Source organism: Pygocentrus nattereri, chromosome 18 (genome assembly GCF_015220715.1).
Source record: "Pygocentrus nattereri isolate fPygNat1 chromosome 18, fPygNat1.pri, whole genome shotgun sequence".
In the NCBI taxonomy this organism is placed as follows: domain Eukaryota; kingdom Metazoa; phylum Chordata; class Actinopteri; order Characiformes; family Serrasalmidae; genus Pygocentrus; species Pygocentrus nattereri.
Window position 1 is genome coordinate 31,642,436 of NC_051228.1, and position 19,787 is coordinate 31,662,222.

Below are 19,787 nucleotides of genomic sequence, written 5' to 3' on the forward strand. Positions count from 1 at the left end.
TTCTACCTGCAGGATTTTTTGAAGCAAGTCTCCCAAAATAATGAAAGCTGTAATAAAGTCAAAGGGTGAACACACTAAATACAAAAAAAAAAAAAAAATTAGTTGGCAGTCTTCTGTGTAATTTTCTGTATTATATGATCTTCCTGGTTAACTGTTTTTAATTGGCTGTACTGACTGGAAGTTAAATAAATGAAGGGTGGATTTTTGCACAGCACTGTAACCCATGGGATTTTGTTTTTGCCTGTTAGGTCTATGGCCAAATGGAATCCTCTCCAACACAGTTTCAGGTGTGCAGAAATGTGCAGGGCATTTCCCCTTCTAGCTTTTGTATAGAGCGACTACCCAATAGGAGACTCATCCATTCATCTTATTAAGACACATACTGAAACCCTATAAAAGAATGGAAGAAAATGTGAAGTGCTGAATGGCAAAAATTAATTTAATCATTCATTCCAAATATACACTAGTTAAATCAACATTCAAAATCAACTCCAGTGAAGTCAAAATTTCATCACTCACTCAACTGAGTGCTTTGTTACAGAACAAACCATAGAGGGAATGGACTTTTCTACATCTGTTCACACATTCAGAGAACATGGTCACACATGTATAAAGGGTTATACCAACTTTAAGCAATAAAGGAAGTTCTATATTGTGCAATGTGTGAAAATATTCTACTGTTTACAGTAAAGGCCTGACCTAAATGAGTACTAGTGATAGTGATAAAAGCTATAGGATTGTGCAAATGAACATAATCCACCATATTGCTCCACTCCAAGAGGAAACAAGAGGCACTCTCCATAGAGGCAGCGTGAATGTGTAGGAGAGAACAGTATCCATACCATGACCTTTACATAACTTCCACAGCCTGTCTCAATGTGCAGGTTCATTCTCCTTCAAGTCAAATATACTTTGCCTTTTAAATGATTCTTTTGCAAACATTGCTTGCAACAGCCTGATGCCTATATGTGTATGACTGTGATGATTCAAATTACTTGGTTTCATTCATTACAACAACACCCTGAGGTATGTTAACCCAATGCAGACTGGCATTTAATAATTAAATGGCAAGCATTAAAGCATTTAGGCAAATGTGCATAGCAATACCAAAGAGACAGATAATCTTTGGCTAACAAGTCAAAATGCTCAAACATACCACTAAACTACAAAATACCAGCTTACTGAGATTCTCTTCTTATTACGAAACACCAATTCATCAGTAACCTCTTCAATACTCTCTGTGGACTTAGAGCTCAAGCTTGTCTAATCAACATAGGGTCTTTCTGACAGAACGTGCTCTTTGTCCTTTGGCTTGGTACAGTAGATCACACTGCTGCAGCAGGTCATAGCGGCCACTGTGCAGGAAGCAGATCAGCGTACTTTTACATACTTCTTTGCAGGGCTCAGACACATGGCCTTTGTGTCTGAAATACCAAAAGTCCTGAAAGACTTGATCTTCTTTATAAAAGACTTGAATCAAAGAGTCCCAGTTAGAGGGGAACAGTGTAGACAAGCCATAGGCCTGGGAGGCCCGATACAGCAGTGTCCAGGCTGGGTCTGGAAGTGGCTTGGGAAGCCCTCCTGAAACATCCTCATAACCATTAGCCAAAGTGAGGTTGAGGATGAAGGTTTCATGATCCAAGACAAGGCGGCTGCTGCCAGAGTAGTTACCATCGACATAGTACACACGATATCCTAGTAAGAGATACAAAAAAATATATAATAATAATAATAATAATAATAATAATAATAATTTTACATATACACATACATACATACATATATATATATACATACATATATATATATACATACACATATATATATATATATATATATATATATATATATATATATATATATATATATATATATATATATTAGAATCCTCTCTTCCATGCATGTCTGAACATGCATATACATTATAAAATAAATAAAATTAGGGCCAGAGCACGTCAGGCATACCTGGATTCAGGTTAATGTAGGTGGTAACACTTGGAGCAATGTAAGCCACACCCACAGGGCGAGACATCGTCTCCTCATCATAAAACATCTGAAATTCATCAAGGTGTGTGTGTCCAAAAAACTGTCCGGTTATAGTACTTTCATACCTGAATAAATGAAAAATACACAGGCAAAGCACATTTGAAGCCTAAAAGAGAAAATAAACATTTAAAAACAGAATTTAGATGTTATTTGTTGTTATGCAGTGTCCTGTATTACAGTGTTCTAGTCCCTCAGACTCAGTGGTTTAACAGAATTCATGATTTTATATCGTTTTCATTCACCAATCTTCTCACAATTCCCAACATGCATTACACAAATAAAAACTGAGAATCCCAGTTGCATTAGCCAATACTGATAGCTAGACTGCTCACTAATCTATAGGCTAAATACAGGCAAACTAGAATTACTGTACCTCTTACCTTGGTCATCTAACAAAATCATTAATAAAACAGCAAATCTGCCTTGATTCAACACAGAATCCATGCCAGAGACAAGTTTTATCCCTTTTTAGCCAGAATAAGGAGTTGGAGATAAGGTATCTAGATAACCTTACTAAGTCTAGCATTAGCTTGTAGTCCTCCACATCTGGCGAGTCAGTTCTGTTATTTGAGTAATATGTGTTCTCAGTTGTTATTATATGAAAACAGTTTCTACAGTTTATTTACTTAAAAATAAACACAGTCTTAGTCTTTAAAACTTTACTCTAGTGACAACTAAAATCTAGCGTTTAGCTGGACAATGCAAGTAAGCGTATTTACAGCTGAGGTAGCAATGGTTTGATTTTTGGTCAGAGTGGCTCGTAAAAATTACATAACAAAAGTAAATGTAAAAGTAAATTCCAGAAATGAATCATCTGAAAGTGACATATTCAAGTGAAAAATGACTCCAAAGTGCCAAAGAGAACTGCAACAAGGAAGTAAACGCCTTGGTCTGAGGTTCTTAAGTCATGTGCTTATTATATAGCAGAGGGTTGGAGATGCTGTACACAGTTAACTGCACCGTTAAGTCCTTTTACTGCCAATTCCAGACTGTTACTGACCTGTTGACTATGTGATAGTAGTTCCAGCTCCAGCTACTCAGACAGAGTCCAGGGGGGATGTGGCCAATGATGTGCACCTATCAAGAGAAGGTACAGAACTTTGGCAAAGACCCTATTTGCTTCTCCAGAGCAACAAACTGACCCATAGTAGCCTCTTCCTCTTGTGCTTAATATAACTCTAAGCCCATTCTTACTTCCCAAAAGATATTTTCTATTCAAAACATCAGCTTTAAATCACAGCTGCCAATAACTGTGTGGGATCATTCACAGCCAATGTTCTTCACTGTTTATGTTTATTAAATGTTTAGTGTTATGGACAGGATCTAGTTTTCTACCTTCTCTCCTTTATTCTCAGCCTCCTGCAGAATGTGTACAAGCCACTGCAGCTGGCCTGCTGGATCTGTAGAGTTCACCATCAGCCAGAAGTTCTCCCTCGCGCAGAAGTTCATATTCAAAGACACCACTCTGAGACCTGACTGCACCTGGGCCGTGTAGAATCCTCCTCGCCTAATCACAAAAATCAGTGGGTATTTTATTAATGATGCCGAGCTCGTTTTTAGGTACAATTGAATGTTTATGCATTATGGTTACACATTTCTTCAAACAAAGTCAACTACAAACTAAACTCCCATGATCTGACTGTTGGTCTCCACTGAATCTGCAGTGATGGGACTTGTTGGGAGTCTCGCTGCAGCAGCAACAGGCTAATCTCTAAAACCACCCCTAAAAAGCACCTCAGATCAAAAAGAAAATTATCCCCAGTGAACGGTTCATAGGCTGTGATGTCAGGCCAACTACAAGTCTTGCAGCTCAAACAGAAAGCCGAATGATAATATTGCATCTTTTTTTGCCCCTTTGCCACTGTGCAGCTGCAATAAACACCCTAGAGCAGTGGCAAACAATAAAAAGATAAAACTCAACATGGTCATATGTAGAATCATTCTGAATCGTTTTACTTAAGATTCAAACTTCAATTGAACTCAAGATTGTTAGGGATGAAGGAATAACTGACAAAAGCTGAAAAAATATAGTAAAATGTTATTAGGCAAAAGGAAACCTTATCTAACTTTAGACAATGATTACATTGTTAGTAGGGAATTCAGCTGCTATTTAAAAATGCCTGCATAAAGTGATTACATATGGTGCCTACCGCAAGGTCTCCAGCGCTTCAGCTGGCAGCCAGGGAGCCCACTCCTCTGCCATGGTATCATACAGCCAATGAGAAGACCGGTTCCCATGTACAAATGGAGGAGGGAAGCTGTTAACCGGGGTGCTCTCATGGTTGCCCACGGCTGGATACACAGTAACCTGGGGTCCGAGGTGCTTGCGGACAAGCTTGGAGATGGTGGTTAGCTCATTCAGCTGCTGGGCCCTTGTTTGGGACCAAACGTTGTGTGCAGGGATGTCTCCAGTCCAGTACACCCAATCCCATGGTCCTGCCTTGGCTAGTTTCTGAAGAAGGTTTTCTACTGTACGCAGAGGGAGGTCACACTTACTGTAAGTCCCCCAGTACCCTGCACCACGACTTTTCCAGCTAGCCCGACCAGACTCATTCCTGCAGCATAAAGGCTCTTTACAGTCAGCTGCGCTGCCCTCTGCGTACTGTGCATCCCAGTGGATATCGGTGAGGAACAGGACTCGGCTCTGAGGCGAGCCAGGCTTGGGTGGTCTTGGAGGAACCACTGGAGGTTTGGGGACCTTGGGCAGGGTGACATTCCAGGGAGCATAGATGTCAAAATGACCACAACTAGGTCCCAGCAGTACACCACAGGCCTCTGAGGGCCAAAGAACAGACTCCTGCAGGGCACGAATGAAGTCGTCACGGAAGAGCTCTGTAATCTCTCGACACACTTTTTCCTCAGCCAAGTGTAAACGAATGCAGGCTTCACCAACTGCACGAGCCACATGCTCCATGTTCGTGTCACTCTGAGGAGGAAACCATGCAAAAAAGGGCAACGTTACATTTACACTTCATACTTTTTCACTGAAACATAATGTCTACACAGATTCTAGTATTTACGACTCTAAGAGTAAATCTAGTATTTACAACTCTTTCTTTCTGAAAACAAGAAGTAGAATTTCATCTTGGGGGTGGGAAAGGGGAAGGGAAGAGGGTTACACAGAAAAAAAAGCTTTGAGAATGTGTGAAGCATCTTCACAGCTGCCCAAACTGTGAAATCGAATAGCACCTCCTCTTATTTCTGCAAAACGTGCCACCAACATGTCAAATTATGGCTGAGCAACATATAGTCAATTCAGTTTTTAAAATATTTTTAGCCATATATTTCAGAAATAAAAAATACCTGACATTATGTAACTTCCACATTGTTTTTCAGTTTTAACAATATTTTAGTGATATATTTCATAAATAAATAACTGATAGGATATAATGCCCATAAAATAGGTGTGCCTGTTGCCAAGCAGTATGTTTCTTATTTCTTGCCTTCTATTTTAAGCATTTTACTGGTGCTATGCAAGACCTTATACCCATGTTTAATGCATTTTTGATGTCCTTCACTGGATTCTTCAGACCGTCTTTGTGGAAAAAAAGGTATAAAATCTTTCTTTACCAAAGGTGGACATTCTATCTGGTTAACAGATGCACATTTAAGACTCACGTTCTGTAGCATTATGTGAAGAAATTAGCCCAACAGAACAATCCAACAAAAACAAGTTATATCATGTTTACAAGACACTTCTGTGTACAGCAGAACTGCAGGAAGGTGTACGAGAAGTTAACAATGACTGGCACACATTTCATATAATACAGGGAAATGTGACAATGCCATTATATGAACTTTAACAGTACTGGCTCTACGTCAAACAGCAGGCTCTGATAATGTTCAGTAAGCTCTTATTGATGTAGGCTACTTTGACTTATTGCAACACAGGAAAGCATAGGAACGTAAAGGGGGCTGCTTGTCTTACCAATAGGGCAACGTCCACGATGGTGAAGAGGGCTTTACATAACGGACAGCTTATGTTGTGCCAGCTGAACCGAACCTGGAAATTGTGCATGGGGTTCCCAGCCCTCAGGTCGGCGATGTCCGTCTCATCCTGAAGAGGATACGACGTCCCCGGGGCAGCCAGACACCAAACAAGGCTAATGACAGTAAACACGGAGAGAGCGCTCAGCCGCACTGACGGCATGGTGGACAGTCCAAATGAAGCGACAGCGACAAACTGGAAACTGTCGGTGTTCCTCTCGCTGAACACCCGGATGTCTGGAACAGTTCTCAGTAAAGGCTCTGGGTAAAAACTTGGTCTCCTCGGTCGAGAGCTGGCTTGGCTGAGCTGAGCTGAGCTGAGCTGAGGTAACACTAACCGCAGCACTTGCAGCTCAAACAGGAAGCCGTTTGACCACCAGTTCACAGCCCTTTTTCCACCGCGCTAATGCGATAAACACAGCAGGTCTGTGTCAAACACGAAGCAGCGAATGATCAGAAAAGTCACGGCGGGGGGGGGGGGGGCACTCTTCGGCGGCAGCGGCGTCCTCCTGCGACGCCTCCACCACAACACCACCACCACCATGACGTTCAGCAGTTTCGTTTGGGGCCGGCAGAGTCAGCTGAGCAATCACGTGACCCTTCATTTAAACAGAGAGAGAGAGAGAGAGAGAGAGAGAGAGAGAGAGAGAGAGAGAGAGAGAGGGAGGGAGGGAGGGAGAGAGAGAGAGGGAGGGAGGGAGAGAGAGAGAGAGGGAGGGAGAGAGAGAGAGAGAGAGAGAGAGAGGGAGGGAGGGAGGGAGGGAGGGAGAGAGAGAGAGAGCATGTACAGACGTTTTCAAACCGTGTAATTTGTAGAGGTGGAGGGAGGGAGAGAGAGAGAGAGAGAGAGAGGGAGGGAGGGAGGGAGAGAGAGAGAGAGCATGTACAGACGTTTTCAAACCGTGTAATTTGTAGAGGTGGACGAAGTACACAGATCATGTACTTGAGTTAAAGTAGAGCTACCCAAGGTAATATATTACTCCAGTAAAAGTAGAAGTCCTTACTCTAGACCTCCACTTGGGTAAAAGTACAAAAGTATTTGCCTTCAAATGGACTTAAGTATTGAAAGTAAAAGTAAAACTAAAAGAGTAATTCTGGCTCTGATCTGGTCCTGTTATCATTTTTATAACAAGACTCGCTTCATGAACTCATTTCAGGTGAAAATCCTCCAGCGTCTCTCTTGGTAAACCAGTCTTTTAATAGAACGTCATTAATTAGTGACGCTGACGTCTATTAAAATGATCATAAGCACAAAACACTGAAGGTAAACAGTTTCCATCAGGGAGAACCGAGTGGCTCTGAAATCACTTTTTACACACAAGCAAAGTTTCAGTTTAAGATTATTTTGTAAATTAGTTACAAGTTGAGTAAAAACTTGCTTTAAACTCAGGATCACAAATAGGTTTTCCTTTACTATATTGATCTGTAGGCCTCTGTTACATAAACTAACCTAAACTAATTTACTATAGAATGAAAGTGTTTGTATGAATCCAGAAAAAAGAAACATGCCAGTCATGACTACATGTGTGTATATATTGTGGTCTATTTACAGAAAGTTAAGTTAGTTCCAATCATTTAGGGACGTATGTGCTCCCAAATTTTTGAACCGTGTGCTGCACTGGGTTGGTATGACCAACAGGTCAAAACAAGCTCAGAACAAAGTGACCGCTGTGCCCTGATTGGTGCTCTGGCTTTGCGCTTCTTCTGTTTTGGCATGTTACGTTTTTATACACACAAAAACCAAAAGGAACGTCAGATTTCTCAAAGTGTAGTGGAGTAAAAAGTAAGATATTTGACTTTGAAATGTAGTAGAGTGAAAGTTAAAAGTCGTCCAAAATAGAAATACTTAAGTACAGATACACGAAAAACTACTTAAGTACAGTAACGAATTACCTTTACTTAGTTACTGTCCACCACTGGTAATTTGACCTAAAATTACTAAACTACCAAGCATATTGTATGACCAAAAGTATGTGGACGCCCCTCTTAGTTATGGAATTCTAGTGTTTCAGCTACACTACTCGCTAACAGATAAGTTTATATAGGCAAACACTGGCAGCATAATTGGTCATACTCAGTAGGATAAGATGCCACGTTTGTCAGAAGTTTATTAGGGAAACATCATGTTAACATCACCCATCCTCTGTTGTATAACTTAATACAGATTTACACCCTGCCTCTGGATGCAACAGGAGCTTCATGAAATGGATTTCCATAGACAAGCAGCTGCACACAAGCCTAAGGCATTATGTGCAACACCAAGCGCTGGCTGGAGTGTGTAAAGCATGCCACCACTGGACTATGAAGCAATGAAATGAGTTCTCTGGAGGTTTGCTTCACTGTCTGGCAGTCTGATGGATGAATCAGGGTTTGGTGGATGCCAGAAAAAAACTTCCTATTGGAAAGGAGGGTGCCAACAGTAAAGCTTGGTGGAGGGGGGATAATGGTCTGGGCCTGTTTGAGCTAGGACCCCTAACATGTTTTTATAAGTTTAGCGTGTAGGAACTCCAGTGGTCTGCACAGAGCCTTGCCCTCAACCCAACTGAGTGCCTTTGGGATGAACTGGAATGATGATTGTGAGTCAGACCTTCTCATCCAACATCAGTGCCTAAAGTCACAAATGTTCTTTTGACTGTTTGGCAAAAGTTTGGACAACACCGGTGAAAACATCTGTTACAGTGCAAAGCTAAGCAAGTAAAAAATGACATGATTTCTAAAAGACATAAAGATGACACGTTTATTTAACATTGTAACATTGTAATATTATGTTTTATTTCCTTGTTTTACGGTTTTAAAATATGAAGAATACATCTTTCCTTTGGCAAAAATAAAAATTTGTATAAAAATACAAATGAGTTCAACAATTTGTGGTTCAAGACTAATTAAAGCGCACGTATTACAATTGAGGTTAAAGAGGCCATGCAACCACTGAGGAACAGCGGATTATTTAATGCTGATAGGCCGGACTACACAGATGAGTGCAATAAAGAGGTACAGAGACCAGTACAATGCAGATAAAGTTTTAACAGTTTTATTATACAGACCAACAAACCAAACACACAAAGAACTTAAGCTACGGACAAGTTACTATAGAAAAGTTGTTAAAGTTGTACTGGGTGACTGGGCAGTCTACCCAGGAGGGACTGCAGACAGTGCCACAGAAAACAAATCAACAAAATCATCTATTTCAAGCTAAGAGTTAAACAGCTCCACCTTCCACCCTATGCTAAGCTAGCAAAATATACTACGAGCAGTACTTGTCGTCTAATCTAGTGTGTCTAGACAATAAACATACCAAGTGATGTAAATGTAGGTGTGTGTGCAGTTTAATCTGTCCATCCTCCCAGAAGAAAAGCACCAGTTTAAAGCCAATTCACTCAGACAAACATTTGCCGACTGACAACAAAGAATCACTGGAAGTGTTTCTTTATTGCAGAGATCTGATTTCTTTTTTTTCTGATTTTCCTTTCCTTATTGTACTGATCTCCTGCTGTCTGAACTGAGCTGAACCACATCACTATATCACCTGTCCAGTTAATACACAATGTGCAATATATCATAACCTGCTGCTGCAATAACACTTTCACTGTGCACTTTAGACTGTAAACACTGCTGATACGCAATGTTATGCTTATATTCATTGTGCTGCCTCCCACCGCTACCTCATACCACTTAGTGCAGTAGTCTTGTATGCTATGTGAATATTTTCTATTTCTGTATAATTTATGTCTGTTTTTATTCCTATGTTACTTCTGCCTAATACATGTCATTTTAGGTGCGATTATACAGTACTGTGACACCTTCACAGCCACCACAGAGACTTGTTAATATCATCAGTTACATCATGAGCACAATTTACTGAAGCACTGATTGGTCAAACAAGGAGCTGCTTTTTACCTACATATAACACTGTAATACTGGGCTTCCTCAAGGAGAGGTTTGAAAATGGTTAAACAAACACAAAAACATACAGAAAATCAGTATTGACTATAAGCTATATATATATATATATATATATATATATATACATATGTAAATTATTAATTAATATTCTGACATTTATAATCCAAAAAGTATTCAAATATTAACACTTTTCTCAGCAAATAAACACGTACTACACAAATAAATAGATTTTGAAAATGTGTCTTGGGTGCCTAAGACCTTCGCACAGTACTGTATGTCTTGCTACTGTAACACTGCAACACTAAAATAAAGTTCTGTCTATCTGTGATGGCAAATTCTGGCGCACTGCATTTAAAGTCCAAGCTCCGCCTCCTTGGGCTGTTTTCTGCAAGCTGAATGGCCAGATGATGGTGATTGACACCTCAACCAACCTATGAGGAGAAGAGACAGCCCAACGACCAGGAGAGCAGCGACGTAGAGGGGAGAGAACACAAACACGCAAGTAACAGAAGCGCGATCCTTATGAGCGCCGTGTGCCTAACAAGCAGTGGTGTGCGTAATAAGCGGTGACAGACAGTAGAATGTATAAACTCTGAGGAGCGACAGGATTAAAAACGCGAGGAAAGAAACTCTAAAATAATTGTGTGTGATGAGAAAATGATAGAGCTGCAGTTCTCCCTGCATGTTAATGAGGTGTCTCCCTGTTTCTCTGCATGTTGGACTGACGGTCCACATGCTCTGGTAAGCAGTGTCGGCGTTATTAGCGTTATTTTCTCACGGGGTCTGTTTTCGTGTCTGTCGGGCTGAACGATTTCGTGGAAAATATAATCGTTTAAATGTAAATAGTTTCTAGAAATTAAGCTCAGAGCTCTGAGATTTTAGGTTAACTTAGGTTATATGCGTTCCTTTGAGAAACTGTCTGCTCTTCACTGTCTGTTTTCGTGTTTTCACTAAGAGAGAATAACTTGTAAAAGTCATATAATGTTTTATCTGTTTTATCCGTGTTGCTGTAGATCTAAATACCACCTTTTAACGCCCCTCTATAGCTGAATAAACACTCTGAGGAATGGCAAATGGGAAAACGTTAACCTAGGTTAACGAAATATCTACAATAATGAAATAAATTATGAGAAAAAATATACACAGTTCTCAAGTTAAAGACATCAATGCAGTGTTTATTTCTGTTTGCATGTTAGAGAAGTGCCTTTAACGACCGTCCATACAGACTGGTAAGCATTATTAGCATGATTAGCATGATTAGCCAAAGTTGTTGTACATCTAAATCACAATACCTCCTTTTTCCCTCCCTCTACATCTGAGTTCACACTCTGAAGAATAACTAAGAGGAAAAAGTTAAGTAAACAAATTGTGTGAAATGATTATGTATGGTTTGAATATCTGTACACAGTTCTCTCTGTATGGAAATGAATGCAGTGTCTTCCTCTTTTTTCCATGTTGACTGAATGGATTAAAGTGTCTTCACTGGTTAACGGCTGCACTGGGACATAAGGTGAGGTAAACAGTGTCTTAGTAGAGTTTGTGCTTCTTTTCCATTTGAATAAATGGTGGTAAATGCTTTTATGATTAGGTTTCTTGTTTTTTCTCTCTCACTTCTCTTCACATGTTGGAGCTGAAATCTTCTATCTTGGTGGGACAGACTGTGCAGTACTTTAAAACTTGAGACGACGGCAATAAAAGTAATGAAAACACTTTACCTCTCCTTGGATCACCACCTTATCGTGGTGGAGGGGTTTGCGTGCTTGAATGATCTTAGGAGCTATGTTGTCTGGAGCAAAAGCTCCTGCTAGGGTCTCCCATGGCAAACTGGTCCTAGGTGACAGGTCAGACAAAGTGTGATCCATAATAACCCCTATGAAGACACAAAAGCAGGACTTGTGTACCCTGCCCGGAACAGGGTTACCGGGGCCCCACCCTGGAGCCAGGCCTGGGGGAGGGGCTCGCCAGCGAGCGTCTGGTGGCCGGGCATTTACTCATGGTGCCCGGCCGGGCCCAGCCCGAAGGAGTTACATGAGTCCCCCCTCCCATCGACCCACCACCAATGGGAGGGGCAGTAGTAGGGGTTCGGTGCGTTGTGGATCGGGCAGTGTCCAAAGGCGTGGGCCTTGGCGTTCTGATCCTCGGTTGCTGAAATTGGCTTTTGGAACTTGGAACGTTACCTCACTGGCGGGGAAAGAGCCTGAGTTGGTGCGCGAGGTTGAGAGATACCGGCTAGATATAGTCGGGCTCACCTCAACACACAGCTTGGGATCTGGGTCCAATCTCCTTGAGAGGGGCTGGACTTTATTCTTTTCTGGAGTTGCCCATGGTGAGAGGCGGCGGGCAGGTGTGGGCTTTCTCATAGCCCCTCGACTCGGTGCCTGTATGTTGGGGTTTTCTCCGGTGGACGAGAGGGTAGCTTCCCTACGCCTTCGGGTTGGGGAACGGGTCCTGACTGTTGTCTGTGCTTATGCACCGAACAGCAGTTCAGAGTACCCAGCCTTCTTAGAGTCCTTGGGAAGGGTGCTTGAAGGTGCTCCTCCTGGAGACTCTATTGTCCTACTGGGGGACTTCAATGCTCACGTGGGCAATGACAGTGAGACCTGGAGGGGTGTGATTGGGAGGAATGGCCTCTCTGATCTGAACCCGAGTGGTGTTCAGTTTTTGGACTTCTGCGCAAACCACAGTTTGTCCATCACGAACACCATGTTTGAACACAAGGATGTCCATAAGTGCACATGGCACCAGGACACCCTAGGCCGCAGTTCAATGATTGACTTTGTAGTCGTGTCATCGGACTTGCGGCCATGTGTTTTGGACACTCGGGTAAAGAGAGGAGCTGAGCTGTCAACTGATCACCACCTGGTGGTGAGTTGGATCAGGTGGTGGGGGAAGATGCCGGTCAGACCAGGCAAGCCCAAACGTATAGTGAGGGTTTGCTGGGAACGTCTAGCAGAAGAACCTGTCAGATTGATCTTCAACTCACACCTCCGTCAGAACTTTGACCAGATATCGGGGGAGGTGGGGGACATTGACTCAGAATGGGCCATGTTCCGTTCCTCCATTGCTGAAGCGGCTGACTGTAGCTGTGGCCGTAAGGTAGTTGGTGCCTGTCGGGGCGGTAATCCTCGAACCCGGTGGTGGACACCCCAGGTGAGAGATGCCATCAAGCTGAAGAAGGAGTCCTACCGGGCATGGTTGGCCTGTGGGACACCAGAGGCAGCTGGCAGGTATCGACAGGCCAAGCGATCTGCGGCTTCAGTTGTCGCCAAGGCAAAAACCCGTGTATGGGAGGAGTTTGGTGAGGCCTTGGAAAGTGACTTTAAGTCGGCTCCGAAAAGATTCTGGCAAACCGTCAGGCGACTCAGAAGGGGAAAGCAGTGTGCCACTAGCACTGTATATAGTGGAGATGGTGTGCTGCTGACTTCGACTGAAGACGTCATTGGGCGGTGGAAGGAGTACTTTGAGGACCTTCTCAATCCCACCGACACGTTCTCCAGTGAGGAGGCTGAGTCTGGGGACATGGGAATAGGCTTGTCCATTACTGAGGCCGAAGTCGCTAAGGTAGTTAAGAAGCTCCTTGGTGGCAAGGCTCCAGGGGTGGATGAGATCCGCCCTGAGTTCCTCAAGGCTCTGGATGTTGTGGGGCTGTCTTGGCTGACACGCCTTTTCAACATTGCGTGGACATCGGGGGCGGTGCCACTGGATTGGCAGACTGGGGTGGTGGTGCCTCTTTTTAAAAAAGGGGACCGGAGGGTGTGTTCCAACTACAGGGGAATCACACTCCTCAGCCTCCCTGGCAAGGTCTATGCAGGGGTACTGGAGAAGAGAGTCCGGCTTATAGTCGAACCTCGGATCCAGGAGGAACAGTGCGGGTTCCGCCCTGGTCGTGGAACACTGGACCAACTCTTCACCCTCTCCAGGATTCTGGAGGGTTCATGGGAGTTTGCCCAACCAGTCCACATGTGCTTTGTGGATCTGGAGAAGGCATTCGACTGTGTTCCCCGGGGTATTCTGTGGGAGGTGCTTCGGGAGTACGGGGTACATGGCTCTTTGCTACGAGCCATTCAGGCCCTGTACAAACAAAGCAGGAGTTTGGTTCGCATGGCCGGCAGTAAGTCAGACTCGTTCCCAGTGAGAGTTGGACTCCGTCAGGGCTGCCCTTTGTCACCGATTCTATTCATAATTTTTATGGATAGAATTTCTAGGCGCAGTCAAGGGATGGAGGGTGTCCGGTTTGGTGACCTCAGGGTCACATCGCTGCTGTTTGCAGATGATGTGGTCCTATTGGGGACATCAGGCCGCGAACTTCAGCTTTCGCTGGATCGGTTTGCAGCCGAGTGTGAAGCGGCTGGGATGAGAATCAGTACCTCTAAATCCGAGACCATGGTTCTCAGGCGGAAAAGGGTGGAGAGCCCTCTCTGGGTCGGGGATAGGCTCTTGCCTCAAGTGGAGGAGTTCAAGTATCTCGGGGTCTTGTTCACGAGTGATGGTACAAGGGAGCGGGAGATTGACAGGCGGATTGGTGCTGGGTCAGCAGTGATGCGGGCTCTTTACCGGTCTGTTGTGGTAAAGAAAGAGCTGAGCCATAAGGCAAGGCTCTCGATTTACCGGTCGATCTACGTTCCCACCCTCACCTATGGTCATGAGCTTTGGGTAATGACCGAAAGAATAAGATCGCGAATACAAGCGGCCGAAATGAGTTTCCTCCGCAGGGTGTCTGGACTCTCCCTGAGAGATAGGGTGAGAAGTTCAGTCATCCGGGAGGGACTCGGAGTAGAGCCGCTGCTTCTTCACGTCGAGAGGAGCCAGCTGAGGTGGTTCGGGCATCTGGTTAGGATGCCTCCTGGACGCCTCCCTCGGGAGGTGTCACAGGCGAGTCCACCCGGGAGGAGACCCCGGGGAAGACCCAGGACACGCTGGCGCGACTATATCGCCCAGCTGGCCTGGGAGCGCCTCGGAATCCCCCTTGGAGAGCTTGTGGAAGTGGCTGGGGAAAGGGAGGTCTGGGCTTCATTGCTTAGGATGCTGCCCCCGCGACCCGAACCCCGGAGAAGCGGAAGATAATGGATGGATGGATGGATGGAAAACACTTTATTAAACGTTGTTTTATACAAACATAAGGAATGTGTGTTTATCAGAGAATAAAATCATCCTGTATGCTTCTCTTTTATCTACATGGTTGTGGACTGAAATGAAAATGTCTTCGTTCTGTCTTTGCTGTGTCCCAGAAGGTGAGATGAAGACTGACGAGGTTGAATGTCCTTTTTTACGATGTAAATGAACTGGTGTGGATTGTTCTTGCAGGTACAGTCTGGTTCTGTGCTGCTTGTTCTCTGCATGTTTTTCCAGGGATTCCTCTCCCCCTGTCTGGATGATGGTGGTCTTTCTCTACCTACATATGTCTGTGTGATGGAGGATCAGTGCTGCAGTGAACAGTGAAACCTGTGAAAGGACCCTTTGACAGCCTTCCACATGAAGTGGTAATGAATGAACTAGTAAACATTATGAGCATTATTAGCTAAAGCTAATCCACCTACATCAGTTTTAGTGCCAGTGACTGGGAGAGAACATTGCGTGGTGTCACATGTTGTTGGTTTTTAGTTTTATTTGTCATTTATATAAAGATAATATACATTAGACTAATTAAAGTATAAATCAGCGTTACTAATACCAGCTTTTCCCTCTTTCTTTACCTGATTCTACACTCTGAGGAAAAAGGTAAGTCATCAGATGATCTGTAATAATTATATATTATGTGAATAATCCTAATCAGTTCACACTGTATAGGAATTAATGCAGTGTCTATCTCTTTTTCTCTGTATGTTGGATGAGTGGATGAAAGTGTCGTAACTGGGACATAAGATGAAATGAAGATCGTCTCATTGTTTATACCTAATGTAAGTACAGTGTTAGAAATGAACGTACTATGCAGGTACATGATTCATTCATCAAGATACAAACAATGTACGTGTACCCTCAAAGGTACAACAGTGTTTTTAAGGTCCGATGGTTTACATTACGTGAGTTTTTCCTAGTGGAAAAGTAGATATTTGTACCTTTTCATAACCAAAAGTTTTAAATCACAACAATAAAACAAACAAAAAGCCTGGAGACGAGGCGACGTGTGTGGAGACAGTACAGTTCAGAAAATATAACTTCAATGGATTCTGGTACAGTTATATTCCCTGACTAAAGGTACTGGGATGTACCCCTGAGGGTACCACCACAGTGACAAGAGGGGTACTGTCCCAGTGACAGTGTCGTACCTTTATTCTGAGAGTGTATAAATGTAATTAAGAGAGATGGGAGATAAAAATCACTGATCATTTAGGTGAAAAATAGCAATATTGAACAGAGTATTGACATTTTATTATGTATATTTTGATCCTGGTTTAAGTCCATTGTTCTTAGTCCACCTGAAGGTTCTGTGAAATCAGATAAAAACGCTGTTTACTATTTTAAACTGCAACCTGTTGAATGAAACTCTATCAATATATGTCTTATCTCAATACAGCACATTACACAACTCTTTAAAATCATAGTAGAATTGTATTATGGCTCAAATATTGTGACGTCATTCTGATTATTCTTTTCCATTCTTGATGTTTTTCTAAGTGGTTGTATATCTTGATGACACTGACATGAATTTTTTCCCTCCCTCTATTCCCAGATCTTCATTCTGAGGAATTCCATGGCGTAAAAAGTTAAGTAAACAAATTGTGTAAAATGATTATGTATGGTTTGAATATCTGTACACAGTTCTCTCTGTATGGAAATGAATGCAGTGTCTTCCTCTTTTTTCCATGTTGACTGAATGGATTAAAGTGTCTTCACTGGTTAACGGCTGCACTGGGACATAAGGTGAGGTAAACAGTGTCTTAGTAGAGTTTGTGCTTCTTTTCCATTTGAGTAAATGGTGGTAAATGCTTTTATGATTAGGTTTCTTGTTTTTTCTCTCTCACTTCTCTTCACATGTTGGAGCTGAAATCTTCTACCTTGGTGGGACAGACTGTGCAGTACTTTAAAACTTGAGACGACGGCAATAAAAGTAATGAAAACACTTTATTAAACATTGTTTTATGCAAACATAAGGAATGTGTGTTTATCAGAGAATAAAATCATCCTGTATGCTTCTCTTTTATCTACATGTTGGTGGACTGAAATGAAAATGTCTTCGTTCTGTCTTTGCTGTGTCCCAGAAGGTGAGATGAAGACTGACGAGGTTGAATGTCCTTTTTTACGATGTAAATGAACTGGTGTGGATTGTTCTTGCAGGTACAGTCTGGTTCTGTGCTGCTTGTTCTCTGCATGTTTTTCCAGGGATTCCTCTCCCCCTGTCTGGATGATGGTGGTCTTTCTCTACCTACATATGTCTGTGTGATGGAGGATCAGTGCTGCAGTGAACAGTGAAACCTGTGAAAGGACCCTTTGACAGCCTTCCACATGAAGTGGTAATGAATGAACTAGTAAACATTATGAGCATTATTAGCTAAAGCTAATCCACCTACATCAGTTTTAGTGCCAGTGACTGGGAGAGAACATTGCGTGGTGTCACATGTTGTTGGTTTTTAGTTTTATTTGTCATTTATATAAAGATAATATACATTAGACTAATTAAAGTATAAATCAGCGTTACTAATACCACCTTTTCCCTCTTTCTTTACCTGATTCTACACTCTGAGGAAAAAAGTAAGTCATCAGATGATCTGTAATAATTATATATTATGTGAATAATCCTAATCAGTTCACACTGTATAGGAATTAATGCAGTGTCTATCTCTTTTTCTCTGTATGTTGGATGAGTGGATGAAAGTGTCGTAACTGGGACATAAGATGAAATGAAGATCGTCTCATTGTTTATACCTAATGTAAGTACAGTGTTAGAAATGAACGTACTATGCAGGTACATGATTCATTCATCAAGGTACAAACAATGTACGTGTACCCTCAAAGGTACAACAGTGTTTTTAAGGTCCGATGGTTTACCTTACGTGAGTTTTTCCTAGTGGAAAAGTAGATATTTGTACCTTTTCATAACCAAAAGTTATAAATCATAACAATAAAACAAAAAGCCTGGAGACGAGCCGGCGTGTGTGGAGACAGTACAGTTCAGAAAATATAACTTCAATGGATTCTTGTACAGTTATATTCCCTGACTAAAGGTACTGGGATGTACCCCTGAGGGTACCACCACAGTGACAAGAGGGGTACTGTCCCAGTGACAGTGCCATACCTTTATTCTGAGAGTGTATAAATGTAATTAAGAGAGATGGGAGATAAAAATCACTGATCATTTAGGTGAAAATAGCAATATTGAACAGAGTATTGACATTTTATTATGTATATTTTGATCCTGGTTTAAGTCCATTGTTCTTAGTCCACCTGAAGGTGCTGTGAAATCAGATAAAAACGCTGTTTACTATTTTAAACTGCAACCTGTTGAATGAAACTCTATCAATATGTGTCTTATCTCAATACAGCACATTACACAACTCTTTAAAATCATAGTAGAATTGTATTATGGCTCAAATATTGTGATATTCTGATTATTCTTTTCCATTCTTGATGTCTTTCTAAGTGGTTGTATATCTTGATGACACTGACATGAATTTTTTCCCTCCCTCTATTCCCAGATCTTCATTCTGAGGAATTCCATGGCGTAAAAAGTTAAGTAAACAAATTGTGTAAAATGATTATGTATGGTTTGAATATCTGTACACAGTTCTCTCTGTATGGAAATGAATGCAGTGTCTTCCTCTTTTTTCCATGTTGACTGAATGGATTAAAGTGTCTTCACTGGTTAACGGCTGCACTGGGACATAAGGTGAGGTAAACAGTGTCTTAGTAGAGTTTGTGCTTCTTTTCCATTTGAGTAAATGGTGGTAAATGCTTTTATGATTAGGTTTCTTGTTTTTTCTCTCTCACTTCTCTTCACATGTTGGAGCTGAAATCTTCTACCTTGGTGGGACAGACTGTGCAGTACTTTAAAACTTGAGACGACGGCAATAAAAGTAATGAAAACACTTTATTAAACATTGTTTTATGCAAAAATAAGGAATGTGTGTTTATCAGAGAATAAAATCATCCTGTATGCTTCTCTTTTATCTACATGTTGGTGGACTGAAATGAAAATGTCTTCGTTCTGTCTTTGCTGTGTCCCAGAAGGTGAGATGAAGACTGACGAGGTTGAATGTCCTTTTTTACGATGTAAATGAACTGGTGTGGATTGTTCTTGCAGGTACAGTCTGGTTCTGTGCTGCTTGTTCTCTGCATGTTTTTCCAGGGATTCCTCTCCCCCTGTCTGGATGATGGTGGTCTTTCTCTACCTACATATGTCTGTGTGATGGAGGATCAGTGCTGCAGTGAACAGTGAAACCTGTGAAAGGACCCTTTGACAGCCTTCCACATGAAGTGGTAATGAATGAACTAGTAAACATTATGAGCATTATTAGCTAAAGCTAATCCACCTGCATCAGTTTTAGTGCCAGTGACTGGGAGAGAACATTGCGTGGTGTCACATGTTGTTGGTTTTTAGTTTTATTTGTCATTTATATAAAGATAATATACATTAGACTAATGCAGACCACCAACCACTGACTCTTTCTCCCACCGACGTAGGAGTGGCGCTGGGCAGGATTAAAGCCCACAAGGCTGCGGGTCCTGATGGCATCCCTGGACGTGTTCTCAGAACATGTTCTGGTGAGCTGGCAGGAGTGCTGACGGACATATTCAACCTGTCCTTGGCCCGTGCTGTGGTACCAAGCTGCTTCAAAACCACTTCCATCGTTCCGATACCCAAAAATTCCAAACCATCACGACTGAATGACTACCGCCCGGTAGCCCTCACCCCC

The 19,787-nt window shown here is 42.3% G+C and overlaps 1 protein-coding gene across 1 annotated transcript in view; it reads right to left on the reverse strand.

The window, feature by feature from the left end:
• Positions 1 to 415: 415 nt before the first annotated feature.
• smpd1 (sphingomyelin phosphodiesterase 1) overlaps positions 416 to 19,787 on the reverse strand; it is a 50,502-nt gene continuing 31,130 nt past the window's right edge. Inside the window, exons 2-7 of the mRNA XM_037546936.1 lie at positions 5,975 to 6,632; positions 4,197 to 4,972; positions 3,382 to 3,553; positions 3,047 to 3,123; positions 1,966 to 2,111; positions 416 to 1,695 (exon numbers count right to left, since the gene is read on the reverse strand). Of these exons, the coding sequence (XP_037402833.1) occupies positions 1,268 to 1,695; positions 1,966 to 2,111; positions 3,047 to 3,123; positions 3,382 to 3,553; positions 4,197 to 4,972; positions 5,975 to 6,196 (1,821 nt within the window). The 5' untranslated portion in view covers positions 6,197 to 6,632 and the 3' untranslated portion in view covers positions 416 to 1,267. The remainder of the gene's footprint in view (positions 1,696 to 1,965; positions 2,112 to 3,046; positions 3,124 to 3,381; positions 3,554 to 4,196; positions 4,973 to 5,974; positions 6,633 to 19,787) is intronic.